Source organism: Panthera pardus, unplaced genomic scaffold (assembly GCF_024362965.1).
Source record: "Panthera pardus isolate Hobbes unplaced genomic scaffold, ASM2436296v1 HiC_scaffold_6, whole genome shotgun sequence".
NCBI lineage: Eukaryota > Metazoa > Chordata > Mammalia > Carnivora > Felidae > Panthera > Panthera pardus.
Genome location: NW_026526991.1, coordinates 80,666,523 through 80,681,437, shown reverse-complemented (window position 1 = coordinate 80,681,437; position 14,915 = coordinate 80,666,523). Strand labels below are relative to the sequence as shown.

The window sequence follows — 14,915 nt, the reverse complement described above, 5'->3', positions numbered from 1 at the left end:
TGTGGAAGTGCTAAATAATTATAGCCATTATTACTGCAATGTAGCAAAACATTTATTTAGAGAGGCATAAGGTAGTATTATGAAAGGTATATACTGTAAGTAATTTGCCCTCTTCTATAGGTATGTGATTTATTAGGAACGGCTGTGAGTTTTACTATTATTGGCATTATTGTAACATTGGCAGTTCTGGGGGCACCTAGGTGGCTCAGTCGGTTAAGCGTCCCACTTTGGCTCAGGTCATGATCTCGTGGTCCATGAGTTCCAGCCCTGCATCGGGCTCTGTGGCTGACAGCTCAGAGCCTGGAGCCTGCTTCGTATTCTGTGCCTCCCTCTTTCTCTCTCTGTCTCTCCCCCGCTCATGTTCTCTCTCTCAAAATAATAAACGTTAAAAAAAAAAAAATTTCAAATCAGTTATCTTTAAAAATGCAACATAGTTATTTCTAACTAGATGTTTTAACTTGGGAAATGAGTTAATTTGACTATGGACTTTAGAATTTATTGAAAATATTTCATTAGATGATAAATTCACTATATCATCAGTCACAATATACTTTATGTTTAAATAACTTGGGAATTTTCTTAACTATTTCTGACTTTTCATTTTCATTAAGATGAGTTAGTCCCAAGCTCACAGAAAATGGATTATTGTTTCCTTTTTGTATTACTGAATACCTGAAATTATCTGAGAGTTACAGGATCATCATCAGTGTTGAACAGTCTGCATTATACAGTTCTCTGTAACTATTATGTTGTCTTCTAGGTACAGCAGGCAGAACATCCAGATATGAAAGACCACTGAGAAGAAAGGTAAACAATGTTGTCTACTGTATACTATCATAATGGTTTCTGAAGTTCTAAAATGAGACAGATATTCATGATGAGGCAGAAGGGTGCTGCCCAACAAGGCTTTCAAAGGGGGTGTTTACATGGTGACTGCCAGAGCCTTGTCTGCAGTCAGGACTGGTTTTTGTCAGTACTCCAAGAATGGATCATCTTTGAGAGGTGAGCTCACTCATATACTCCCAGGAAATAGGTATATAAACTAGAATATAGACTTATTTTTGATGATGCCTTTAATAATCATGAAGTCTGGGATGTGTATATTAATCTAACCCAGTTTGGCTTTACCCTGTCGGCAACTCTATGGAAGAATCCAAATTATTAGGTCACTTGTTGAGTATGAACAGAGGCATATTATTAGATGGAAGTTAAATGGCTAAATTGCACTGAATTATAATTATCTAGAGTAGTTATTTTCACAGGAATATTCCCTGCTTCTAGGACATACACTACACTGGTTTTGATACTGCTTTGTTTGGCATTGCCAAGTTTTGCTTTCTTCAACCCTTCTTATGTATGCTGGCCATGCCCTTCTAATAAATACAGTTTTTATTTTTTTTTATTAAAAAAAATTTTTTTAACGTTTATTTATTTTTGAGACAGAAAGAGACAGAGCATGAACAGGAGAGGGTCAGAGAGAGAGAGAGAGAGGGAGACACAGAATCTGAAACAGGCTCCAGGATCCGAGCTGTCAGCACAGAGCCTGACGCGGGGCTCGAACTCACGAACTGCGAGATCATGACCTGAGCTAAAGTTGGTTGCTTAACCGACTGAGCCACCCAGGCACCCCAATGAATACAGTTTTTAAAAAAATATGTGTATGTTAATGTGATTGACTAAACTATCATATAGCTATCCTCTGGGACGGAGTCATAATTTCTCATTATGTATTTGTTCAGCTAATTTCACCCTAATTTACTTATTTCCAAGCTCTTGTTATTCATTTCTTATTTCCTTTATTTCCAAGTTTTCAGTATCCCTTCATGTCCTGACTTCCATCAAAGAAGTTCTAAAAACTGTAGGTAGTCACCAGCCTACTGTGGTTCAGCTTACGATTTTTCAACTTTATGGTGGTGGAAACCAGTACGCATTCAGTAGAAACTGTACTTGGAATTTTGAATTTTGATTTTTTCCTGGACTAGCATTACATGGTACGAAACTTTAGTTTCACAGCAGTGACAGTGAGCCATAGCTCCCAGTCAGCCACACAGTCATGAGCATAAGTAACCAATACCCTAAACAACTATTCTGTACCCATATAACCATTCTTTTTTTTCACTTGCAGTACAGTATTCAATATGTTATATGACATATTCAACACTTTATTATCAAATAGGCTTTGCGTTAGGTGATTTTACCCAAATGTAGGCTTAAGTGTTCTGAGCACATTTAAAGGAGGCTACACTAAGCTTGCTCAGTATGTCAGGTGTATTGATGCATTTTTGACTTACAGTATTTTCAACTTAGGATGGGTTTATCAGGACATTAACCCATTGTAAGTTGAGGAAGATCTGTATTTCAAAATACATTGTTACTCTTTCACAAACAAAATGTAAAAAGTTTGCTAAAAGTCTGAGTAAATCCATAGAAATAAATTTTTAGTAAAGGACATGTGTGCTATTCAAGGGGATCCTTCCCAGAGGGTTTGCAGAAACAAAGCAAAAATATTAGATAGGTTTGGTGTTTTTACATTTGAATAGCGGCAGCTTTGTGCAAGGTCAGATTTTATGAAGGTTGCTATTCTGCTTATGTTTCTCTAGATTTCAGTTTTTTTGCTCTGAGATTAAAGATCATGTTCATATTTAAAATATGTAACTATTTTATATTCCTTAGGCATTACCTCCTAGGACAGAGAAAATGACTGTTGACCTGGACTGGCCTAGTGTTTATCCTGTTGCAGCACCATTTAAACCCTCTGCTGTACCTCTTCCTGTTCGAATGGGTTATCCAGTAAAAAGGGGGGTGCCCATGGCAAAGGAGGGAAATCTAGAACTTTTAAAGGTAAGATAAGTTACTGTTTTATTGGCTAACTTTTATATCTAAATAAATGCTGATCCTCTTCCCGTGCCTACCCTGCCTTGTACTTCAAGGTTCAGTATGTAACAGCTTATTGTGTTTTAGTTGAATTTTTTTTTTCAGTTTATAATGGATGATATATTCTGATTATCCATGGTAAAGAAGATTCAAAGAATCCTAGGCATTTAAGAATATAATTAATTGGTCCAGTGGCTTCCCTTTTGGCTTTTTCTTCTCTATTATATCTTTTTGGTTTTGTATCTTTCAAGTGGAACTAAGGAAAGTGAAATAACCTAATTTGAGAATGAGAATTGGGGTCTGAAATCTACTTTTTTTTTTTTTTTAATGTTTATTATTTTGAGAGAGAGAGAGAGAGAGAGACAGGGCGCAAGTGGGGGAGGAGCAAAGAGAGAGGGAGACACAGAATCTGAAGCAGGCTCTAGGCTCTGAGCTGTCAGCACAGAGCCCGACGCAGGGCTCAAACTCACAGATCATGAGATCCTGACCTGAGCCAAAGTCGGACACTTAACCGACTGAGCCACCCAGGCGCCCCTGAAATCTTTTAAGAGAGAGATTTTAAAACTTTTCTATCCAGAAAGGTAAAATATTATTTAATATTGTTATAGTCCTTAAACTTCTTTATTTCTTGAAGCAAAATACATCATATTAAATGCTTCAGTTGGTAGCATCTGTAATGATTTATGAACTGTAAGCTTTTTTAAAGAAAATATGAATATGCTTAGCCTGAGAATGCATATCTTAGATGGTTCCTGTTATATACAGTAGTCATTGGTGAACTGTGTTTTCCACTATATGAGAGTCTTTTTCTTCTTTTTTTTTTTTGTTTTTAAGTGAAGTATAGTTGACACGCCATGTTACATTAGTCTCAGGTGTACAACATAGTGATTCCACAATCTGTGTGTTACACTGTGCTCACCACAACTGTAGCTGCCATCTGTTACCATACAACACTGTTAAAATACTGTTGAGTATATTTCTGTGCTCTTTTAGCCCTATGATTTACTTATTCCATAGTGGAAGCCTGTCTCCCCCACCCCCCTTCACCTGTTTCTCTTATCCTTCCATGCCCCTTCCCTCTGGCAACCATCAGTTCTCTGTATTTATGGGTCTATTTCTGCTTTTTGTTTTGTTCTTTAGATTCCACATATAAGTGAAATCATATGGTATTTATCTTTTTCTGGCCTATTTCACTTAGGATATATATGAGAATCTTGAAAAAAAAAATTTGCTGAAAGGTGATGATAAAAAAATGAGATGGTACAATGGAGGAGTTGTCTCCTGGTAGAGATGAGTAAATGAAACTTGGAAATGTGAATGTTACAAGACATGTAAAAAAAACACACATTGAGGAAACTAATCTTTTCTTCAAGTGAAAGAAAAGAACTTAGTTTAAAGAAAAGGCCTTTGGAAAATACCACTAGGTGAGAGAGGCTAGGAATATATCTGTAATAATGCTAATGGTTGTGAATGATATTTTAATAAACATAAAAATCCAAACATTTAATGTATGCCATCCTTTTTAAGAATCAACTATATAGGGATGTCTGGGTAGCTTAGTTGGTTAAGTATCTGACTCTTGATTTCTGCTCAGGTCATAACCTCACCATATGTGAATTTGAGCCCCACAGAGCCTGCTTGAGATTGTCTCTCTGTCTCTCTCTCTGCCTCTCCCCTGCTGTCTCTTTAGCATGCATGCATGTGTGTGCGCTCTCTCAAAATAAATAAATGAACTATAGTTATAAAAAAGAATCAACGATATATATTATTAATCCAGTGATGTGATGTATTCCTAGGGGGTGCTATTGGGTAAGCTTAGTAACCAAGCTAATATATGCAGAGTACATGAAGCAGTGCCAATATAAATTCTATGGACATATTAGCTATTTTTATACTTCTATGATTTTGAGAGACTATATTTTCATTTTTAAACAATAGAGGTATAGAAAATAGAGTCACCTACCCCATAATTTCCATTTTCAGTGTCTATTTTCTCTTAATTAAAATAAACATTTCTGATCAGCGCTCAAGATTCCAAACATAATATTTGGAGTAAATTTCTACTTGTTCAAATTTTCTGTCCAAATGAGTTTCTTTAAAACTAAATTTTCTCTTCAGATGCTTAACATTATTCAAGAAATAGGGTAGGAAATCTTAACTATTTATTTGAAGGATTCATATCTTTGGTCTTTCCTAAATTTCCATTGGCCCTGTGAATGAGCTCCTAATATATATCATCATAAATGTATACCATATTTCATTTACTGTAAAGACTTGCTAGCTTCATTTATTCAGTTTATAAAATGTCTGTTAAGTACAAAGTGGAAAATATAGCACCATGCTGTGTATTCCAGGGGAATTTGGATGATTAAACAATAATGTGTGTCCTTAAATCCTTTCAATTTTATAAGGAAAATATGTAGATCTATAGATTATGGCAGGAAGAGTACTATAAAAACAGCATTTATTTTTTCCCACTATCATCATCATAAGATACATCATGAATCTATATTTCAAGGAATAGAATTAATATTATAAAAACTAGGTTTTATTTATTACAAAGTTTGTTGGGCTTAGGATTTAGTATTAGGAAAACATTGTCTTTATGTTTTTGAGACATTAGGCTAATTTATCCTTTAAATTTCTCCACTTTTAGATCCCCAATTTTTTGCATTTGACACCTGTAGCAATTAAAAAGCACTGTGAAGCTCTTAAAGGTAAGTGATTGTTTTAGTATATGAAGTTAATACTGACTTTGAATAAAATAATCTCATTTCTAATGATAAAAGAGTCAGTTTATCAAGAGAATACAACATCCGTAAGTGTTTATGCACCTAAAATAGTAGCACCTAAATATATAAAGCAAGTATTAACAGAACTGAAGGGAGAAACAGATAGCAGTACAACAGTAGAGGACTCCAATAGAGAGGACTCTATTTCAACAATAGATAGGTCATCCAGACAGAAAATCAGTAAAGAAACACTGGATGTAAACTATATATTAGACCAGATGTGTTTAACAGACGTTTACAGAATTTGATCCAACAGAAGCAGAATACACACATTCTTCTCAAGCACACAGGAAACATTCTCCAGGATAGATCACGTGGTAGGCCGCAAGACAAGTTGTAACAAATTTTAAAATATTGAAGTCACATTAGGCATCTTCTCTGACTACCCTGGAATAAAACTGGAAATCTATAACAAGAAGAAAACTGGAAAATTCACAAATATATGGAAATTGAACAACATGCCCCTAAACAACCATTGGTTCAAAGAAGAAATCAAAAGAAAAATTTTAAAAATCTTGAGACAAATGAAAATGGAAACAGAACATACCCAAACTGTCGGGATGTAACAAAAGCATTTCTAAAATGGAAGCTGATAGCATGCATTAAGAAAGAAAGAGAGATCCCAAATACACAACCTAATATATACCTCAAGGAACCAGAAAAAGATCTAAGCCCAAAGGTAGTAGAAAGAAGGGACTAAAGATTAGAATTGAAGTACAGACTAAAAAGGGAAGAAAAAAGGTCAGTGAAACTAAAGAGCTGGTGTTTTGAAGAGATAAACAACATATACAAACCTTTAACGAGACACACCAAGAAAAAAGAGGACTCAAATAAATTGCAAATGAAAGGAGACATTACAATTGATGTCTCAGAAACATAAAAGATCATAAGGACTACTGTGAACAATTACTTGCCAACTAATTTGACAACCTAGAAGAAATGGATAAATTTCTAGAAACATACAATCTTCCAAGACTGAATCATGAAGAAAGAGGAAATGTGAACAGACTAATTACTAGTAAGGAGATTGAATCGGTGATCAAGAACCTCCCAACATGGGGCACCTGGGTGACTCAGTCTGTTAAATGTCCAACTCTGATTTTGGCTCAGGTCATGGTCTCATAGTTCGTGAAGTTGAGCCCCACGTCGGGCTCTGTACTGACAGTATGGAGCCTGCTTGGGATTCTGTCTCTCCCTCTCTCATGGCCCTTTCCCTGTGCTCATGCACTCTCTCAAATAAATAAAAACATTAGAGAAAAAAAAAAAAAAAGAAATCAACAAAAAAAAGTCCAGGATTAGGTGGCTTTACTGGTAATTCTAATCATTTAAAGAGGTAATACCAGTACTTCTCAAGTTCTTCCAAAAAAAAGAAGAGGAGGGAACACTTCCAAATTCATTTTATGAGGCCAACATTACCCTGATAACCAAAAGAAGACAAGGATACTACAAGAAAAGTATCATAGGCCAACATCCTTGATTAACATAGAAAAATCCTCACCAAAATATTACCAAACCAAATTCAACAGTACATTAAAAGGATTGTGTCTGACCAAGTGGGATTTATTTCAGGGATGCAAGGATGGTTCAACATACTCAAAAATCAAGCAATGTAATATGTATCCCATTAACAAAACAAAATGGGAAGAAACATAGGCAGTACGCTGCTTGACATGGGTCTTCAATTTTTTGGATTCGATACCAATAGCAAAGACAAAAGTAAAAACAAGTGGGACTATATCAAACTAAAAAGCTACTGCACAGTGAAGAAAACCTTTGACAAAATATAAAGGCAACCTACAGAATGGGAGAAAATGTTTGCAAACCTCAGGTCAGAGGTTTATATCCCCCAAAAATAAAGAACTTCTATAATTCAATAGCAAAATAAACCAGACAATCCAATTAAAAATGTAAGCAGTGGATTTGAAGAATTAATATTGTTAAAATGTCCATACTACCCAAAAGAAACTACAGATTCAATATAATCCCTATCAAAATACCAACAACATTTTTCAAGAGGTAGAACAAAGAATCCTAAAATTTGTATGGAACCACAAAAGGCCCTGACTAACCAAAGCAATCTTGAGAAAGACCAAAGCTGGAGGTATCACAGTCTCAAGATTTCAAGATATACTATAAGCTGTAGTAATCAATACAGTATGATATTGGCACAAAAATAGACACATAGATCAATGGAACAAGATAGCCCAGAAATAAGCCCATGCTTATATTATATGGTCAGTTCATCTGGAGGCAAGAATTATGCAATGGGGAAAAGACAATCTCCTCAATAAATGGTGCTGGGAAAACTAGACAACTACATGCAGAAGAATGAAACTGGACCACTTTCTTACGCCATACAAAAAAATTAACTCAGAATGGGTTAAAGATGTAAATGTAGACCTGAAACCATAAAATTCCTTAAAGAAAACATAGGCAATTGTGTCTTGGACATTGACCTTAGCAATATGTTTCTCAATAGGTCTCCTCAAGAAGGGAAATAAAGTTAAAATAAACTGTTGAGACCACCAAAATAAAAAGCTTTTGCTCAATGAAGGAAACATCAAATTGAAAAGGCAGCCTTACTGAATGGGAGAAGGTGTTTACAAATGATATATCTGATGAAAGGTTAATGTCCAAAATATATGAAGAACTTACATAACACCAAAATAGCCCAAATAATTTGATTAAAAAATGGGCAGAGGACTTGAATAGACATCTTTCCAAGAAAGACCTACACATCATCAGTGGGCACAGGAAAAGATGCTCAGCATCACTAATCACGGAAATGCAAATCACAACCACTAGGAGCTACCTTTCACCTGCTAGAAATGGCTGTCATCAAGAAGGCAAGAGATAACAAGTGTTGGTGAGGATGTGGAAAAAAGGGAAACCCTTTTGTACTGTTGATTAGGAATGTAAATTGGTACAGCCTCTATGGAGTACAGTATGGAGTTTGCTTTAAAAATTAAAATTAGAACTACCATGTGATCCAGCAATCACACTTCTGGGTAAATATCAAAAGAAATGAAAACATGGTGTTGAAGAGCTATCCGCACTCCCATGTTTGCTGCAGCATTATTTACAACAGCCAAGAAATGGAAACACCCTAAGTTGTTGATTGGATAAAGAAGTGGTGTGTGTGTAATAGTATTTAATTGTGAAGGAAGGACTTCTGCTGTTTGTGACAACATAGATGGACCTTGAAGGCATTATGCTAAATGAAATAAGACAAAGACAGTTAGTGTATGATTTTACTTACATGTGAAATCTGAAAAAGCTGAACTCAGAAATAGTAGGGACTGAGAGGTGGGGGATAAAAGGGAGACATTGGTGAAAGAATACAAACTTCTGGTTTTATGGTAAGTTCTGGGGATCTAATGTACAAAATAGTGATTATAGTTATTAATACTGTATTATATAATGAAAAGTTGCTAGGAGAGTAGATCTTAAATATTCTTAGCACAAAAATGATAATTACATGATACAGGTATTAGCTAGCGTTACGATTGTAATTATTTTGCAATATATATAGGTGTATCTAATCAACACGTTATATATCTTACACAATGTTTTATGTCGCTTATATCTCAATAAAGATGGAAGAAAATCTCATTTTTAATATACTAAATAGCCTTATATTCTGAGTCATTGCTAATTTTTCCTTTTTTTACAAAAATTTTCAAGTTGTTTTCAGTGAAGACGTCAAATCTGCAAATTCCTTCCTTCCTCCATTTCCTTCCTTCCTTCCTTCCTTCCTTCTTTCCTTCCTTCCTTCCTTTTCTTTTTTCTTTTCTTTCCTCTCCTCTCCTCTCCTTTCCTCTCCTCTCCTCTCCTTTCATTTCCTTTCCTTAAACAACTCTACAAGTGTCTATAAATAATAAATAGAACCAGAAATCATAGTCCTTGCTCAAATAGGTTAGGGACTTACTGTTGCATTATAGGCAGTGCATACATGAAAAGACTGAAGAAAATATTACAGTGTTGCCAATGGATATGAATCAGTATAATCCAAACTGAAGATAATGTAGAAGGATGCTGAGTCAGTGGAGTCAGTAATCAGATACTTTGCAGAGTAAGAACTTAGTAAGTGATATATAGATGTGGTAACATCAAGTAGTAGAAAAGCTGATGATAAAGAGCAATAGTCTTATATTTCTTCTTTCCCATCTGGGCCCTCATTTCAGAAGTGTTCTCTTTTAATCATTGTTTAGATCTGGTAATTACTTGCTGAGAGTGTATTTACTTATTTTTCTGTATATTCTCTCTACATAATGTTCATTATATATTCTCTCTCTTTATTACATATATATGGTTATATAATACAGTAGCATATGCATATTTTGTATATATATACATAAGATAGAGGTAATCACTAGAACATGGTTATATCTCCAGTTCTAAATTTATTTGAACAATAATTTGAACAATTAATTTGAACGATATTTATTGATTCCTAGATTGAAATAGATTTCACTTACTCTCCTTCCCACATGCATGGATGTAAAGGCAAAAAAAAAAATTGTTTTTCATAGTTTTATGCATGTTTTCATAATGTATACATATTCTGATTTAATTTCTGATGTAGTTTGCATTGGACTACATACAGAATAAGCACATTTGAATTGTTTTAGGTTTATACCTGTTAGTGATTGGTTGTGTAGTTTAATTCAAGTGTTCGTACCTTCAGATGAATCTTAAATTCATGTTCATTAAAAAGGAGATGTATAAATACTCAATACACTTGTTAAGACTTTCAGGAACGAAAGTGAAATCTAAAAACTCCTCACAGGCAGCCTGATAATGCTGGAAGGAGAAATAGTATAATGATCATGGTTATGATGAAATTGGAGCTTTTGGAAGGGCCTTTTATTCAAAAAAGTAAGAAGAGATAAAGAAGTCTTAAGAAGTAGGAATAATGGCTTTACTCTTGAAGTGAGGGAAGAAAAATCTCTCCTGTGCCCTTTCATTTATGTGGTCTTCTCTTTTGGGATGTTAGGGTACATTTCTATCCTAGATTGTATGTTTCTATTTTCATTAGTGCCTGGTGATAGAGTGATACTGATTACTTTTCCAAATTTGTGCTCTGTTTGGGACAAGGCATATATCACTTTTTGATCCTTTGTAAGGCCAGTTAAGGCATATATTACACTGTGATAAAACTCATTTTTCTCCTTTTTAAACATTTTTAAATGTGAATTTCTAATCTAGAAACTGATTTTTAATGAAGTATTTCTAAAATACTTCATAATTCTTAAAGACTTTCATAAGCACATTCAGAAGAGTAGCATTGTATTTTAAGTATTTAGGTGCTTTAATCTTTCTTTAATTTTGTCTTTACATTTTTGCCAGCTTCTAGATTTAGATTGTATCTTCCAAATAACTCAAAGGCTTTTTAAGTATTTCTTCTCAATTTTCTTTCAAAGTAGGTCAGTTCAGATTTTATATCTAACTTGCAAGTGGAAAATCTGAAGCACAGGAAACTTAGGTAATTTACCAAAACTTTTAATAATCAGTGGCAGAAGCTAAGTAAAAACCAAGGTCTTCCGAAGTCTAGTCTATTGCTCTACCTATCAGATGAATAGGGGTCTATTATGTACTTTCCAGTTGGCTATGTTTTTTAGACATATAATCCGGTAATTTAAAAGTTGTAATTATCATCTGGTTATTGAAATGTCTTATTCAAAGTTATAAAAAATAAAGGACTCAGTACAAACCCAAGAACTCATAAAATCCTCCAAACTAGTCTCTTATAAAGTGCTTGGCAGTGTTGCATCTTACAGTGCAGAATGTTGGAAGGAGTCCATGATGGGAATGAAATTTAACTTTAGTAGTCATGCTCTTTTCATGTTATTTAAATGTCAGAATGCTTTTAATTGCAGAGATACTTCTTTCCCCTCAAAGTGTCTCAATATTGCTCTCTTAAGTAGGGTGTTTAGGGAATGGTGTGAGCTATACTTAATTTGCTAACATATATTTAGTTGCAGAGCTTGGAGAGTCTCTGTAACCCACAGTGACATTTTGCTGACTGATATTAAAGCCTAAATGGGAGCTAAATATAGTACCTGCTATAAGAAAATTGTTAACTCTGGGAAATGTTATTGACAAAGTACTTTTTACTGTCCCTTAAATCATCATATGGAAGAGTTCCCATGTGTCCCTGTGATTGTGACCAGCCTTTCCTACAGTTGTGCTTTTTGGAGAAAGCACAGACCATGAGGTCTAATGTGTTTGACCTCAGAAACTGATTACTTCGAGATATTCTTAGAATGAGGTTGTTTGGGGCTCCTGGGTGGCTCAGTTGGTTAAGCATCTGAGTCTTGATTTTGGCTCAGCTCATGATCTCACAGTTTGTGGGATCGAGCCCCGTGTTGGGCTCAGTGCTTGGCAGCACAGAGTCTGCTTGGGATTCTCTCTCCCTCTCTCTACCCTTCCCCCCTTACATACTCTGTCACTTAGAATAAATAAACTTAAAAAAAAAAAAATGAGTGAAATTTCCATTGAAGGGAACCTGATGGTGTCTGAAGTTTTCATCTCAAGCTGAGAGCCCTCTACCACACTAACTTTATAGGAATAGGGCAAAATGAAATCAGCTACCTACTTACAGAGTCCCTTGATACGGATAGCTGCAGGAGGCTGTGAGCTCTTTTCCTTTTAAGTCCCCATCCCTACATTTGAGGCCTGAGTGTATGCCTCTGTGCCATGGAGATAGATGGTGTGGTGTTCTTGTTCACAGTGCTTGGAACTTTATTTTGTAGCCCCGTTCTAGAGCCAGTCCCACCTCTCCTCTAGGCTAGCCATCTTGCCTGAATATGAGGACAAGTCTCTTCCTCTTTCCATTTAGCCCCATTGGCACAGAAGGCACATAGAAGAAGCATGAATTACCGTTAAGGATCTATCTAAGAATGTCTTAGGCATTTGTACCTGTTTCAGTTTGAGGCCCTATTCAACTCAGTTTCTGAAAGAATATAGACCATATCTCAGTTTCTTCTAAGAGCTTTTTCAGAGCTTCTTTCAGTTGCCTTCAGTTGACCCTTAGTAACTTTCATTTGGGAATGAATTACTAACTAGTAACTACTAATTACTAATCACTCAAATCACTCAAAAACAATAATGCTCTGAGCACTATGAACTCTTTGCTTTTAGTTAGTGAGGAGGAATTAAACTGTCCCATAGGAGGCATTGGCAAAGCTATAATAAACTTACATAAAGTCATAGTTCTTTTTTAACCAAACTTACTGCTCCCTACCAGACCTGAACTATCTAAATCATTCCTTTGATTACATTCCCTAATTAGGGTTCGTCTAAGAAGAAAAGGGATGAGGAATGATGATGTGTTTGTACAGTGCAGAAGACAATCTGTTCTTTCATTCTATGTAACCAGAGTCCTCTCCCTCAATAATTTGATTTTGTCTGGTAGCATACATTGTAATGAGAAGTTGCTTGCAAAACTTTACTTGAGATAATTTTTTTAATTCTCAGATTTCTGCACTGAATGGCCAGCTGCACTAGACAGTGATGAGAAATGTGAGAAGCATTTTCCCATTGAAATTGACACAGCTGATTATGTTTCGGCAGGACCATCTATTAGAAACCCCAAAGCACGAGTAGTAACTTTAAGGGTAAGAAATATTTTTTTAAAAATAAGAATTATTATAATACATTATTGCAAAGTAGCATTTTGTATGTGTGATTGAAAACTCGTACATATTTATCATAGAAGATTTGGAAAATATGCAAGTGTTTTATAGTGTTATAAAATTGCCTATAATTCTACCACTTACAGATAACCACCATTAACTATTGGAATTCATTTTAGTATATATACAGTCAACCTTTATGTGTGTTAATAGGATGATATTATTTTGATTAGTTATCTGTTTGTTTTTTTTAATGTTTATTTATTTTTGAGAGAAAGAGCATGAGTGGGGAAGGGTCAGAGAGAAAGGGAGACACAGAATCTGAAGCATGCTCCAGGCTCTGAGCAGCTGTCAGCCCAGAGCCCAACCTGGAGCTCAAACTCATGAACCGTGAGATCATGACCTGAGCTGAAGTCAGATGCTTAACCAACTGAGCCACCCAGGCACCCCTCTGTTCTTTTTTATTTAGCAATATGGATTAACATTTTTCCAGAGTTTTTAAACATTTTTAAATTTTTTTTATTGGAGTATATTTGACATTACATTATTGTATTAGTTTTAGGTATACAGCCTAATGACAATTATATACATTACAAAATACTCACTATGATAAGTATAGTTCCCATCTGTCACCATAAAAAGTATTATCATAATAATATGATATTAATATCATAATATCATAATAATAATAATATGCTTCAGTAATCTGAAGCAGGCTCCAGGCTCTGAGCTGTCAGCACAGAGCCCAACACGGGGCTTGAACTCACAGCTCATGATCTGAGCTGAGTGTGTGATGCTTAACAGACTGAGCCACCCAGGTACCCTTGTCTTTATTTTTAATGGCTGCATAAGATAACATGTAAATCAAGATCTGTTTTGTGCCAAGAAAGTGTTTGAGGCTGGGGGTACAATGTTGATCAATTCAGACATAGTCCTTTTCCTGAAACTGAAGTGGGAGGTACAAACGAATTATTCAATAACATAGATCTACCATATTTAAGTTATCCATATTATGGGATATTTAGACTTTCTCACAATATTCTTTATTAGAACAATGTAATGACTATCCTTAGAGATTAGTATTTGTGTATATTCCTAACTATGTTCCTGGGATAACTTCCTGAAAGGAGAACTGTCAGGTCAAAGGATGTAGATCCTTTGAAGTTTTTATATATATATATACATATATATATATATGTATATATATATACACACATACACACACACATAGTAAAAATTTTTTTTTAATTATACATTGTAAAATCCCTGCAGGCAATGTAAACACACACACACACACACACACACAACACAAAAAACAAGCAGACTGTGAGAAAGCCTATTTTCCTGGACCTTCACCAACCTAGATATTATTATTATCTAGCCGTTTAATAGTAAATATATATATCTCATTTTTAAAATTTGTATGTATTTGAATTCTAATGAGAGTGAGAATTTATTACTTTGCAAATTGCTTTTTTTTTTTTTTGGTCATTTGACCATTTTGATGTTGTATTGATTACTTGTATACTTATTTTTTCTTTTTAGTACCAGCTTTATTGAGATATAATTGACATACTATAAAATTCATCCTCTTAAATGTACAATTCAGTGG

General features: G+C 34.8%; 1 protein-coding gene across 5 annotated transcripts in view; it reads left to right on the top strand.

Annotated features, from left to right (window-relative positions):
* MRPS35 (mitochondrial ribosomal protein S35) overlaps positions 1–14,915 on the top strand; it is a 47,382-nt gene that overhangs the window by 2,962 nt on the left and 29,505 nt on the right. For 4 of the 5 annotated variants that reach the window (XM_019452317.2, XM_019452319.2, XM_019452318.2 and 1 more), the window contains 4 exons: positions 761–807; positions 2,674–2,841; positions 5,531–5,591; positions 13,146–13,285. In XM_019452317.2, coding sequence (XP_019307862.1) covers positions 761–807; positions 2,674–2,841; positions 5,531–5,591; positions 13,146–13,285 — 416 coding nt within the window. Of the gene's footprint in view, positions 1–760; positions 808–1,851; positions 1,992–2,673; positions 2,842–5,530; positions 5,592–13,145; positions 13,286–14,915 lie in introns of those variants that run through there. The other variant, XM_053895314.1, reaches the window with a different exon arrangement.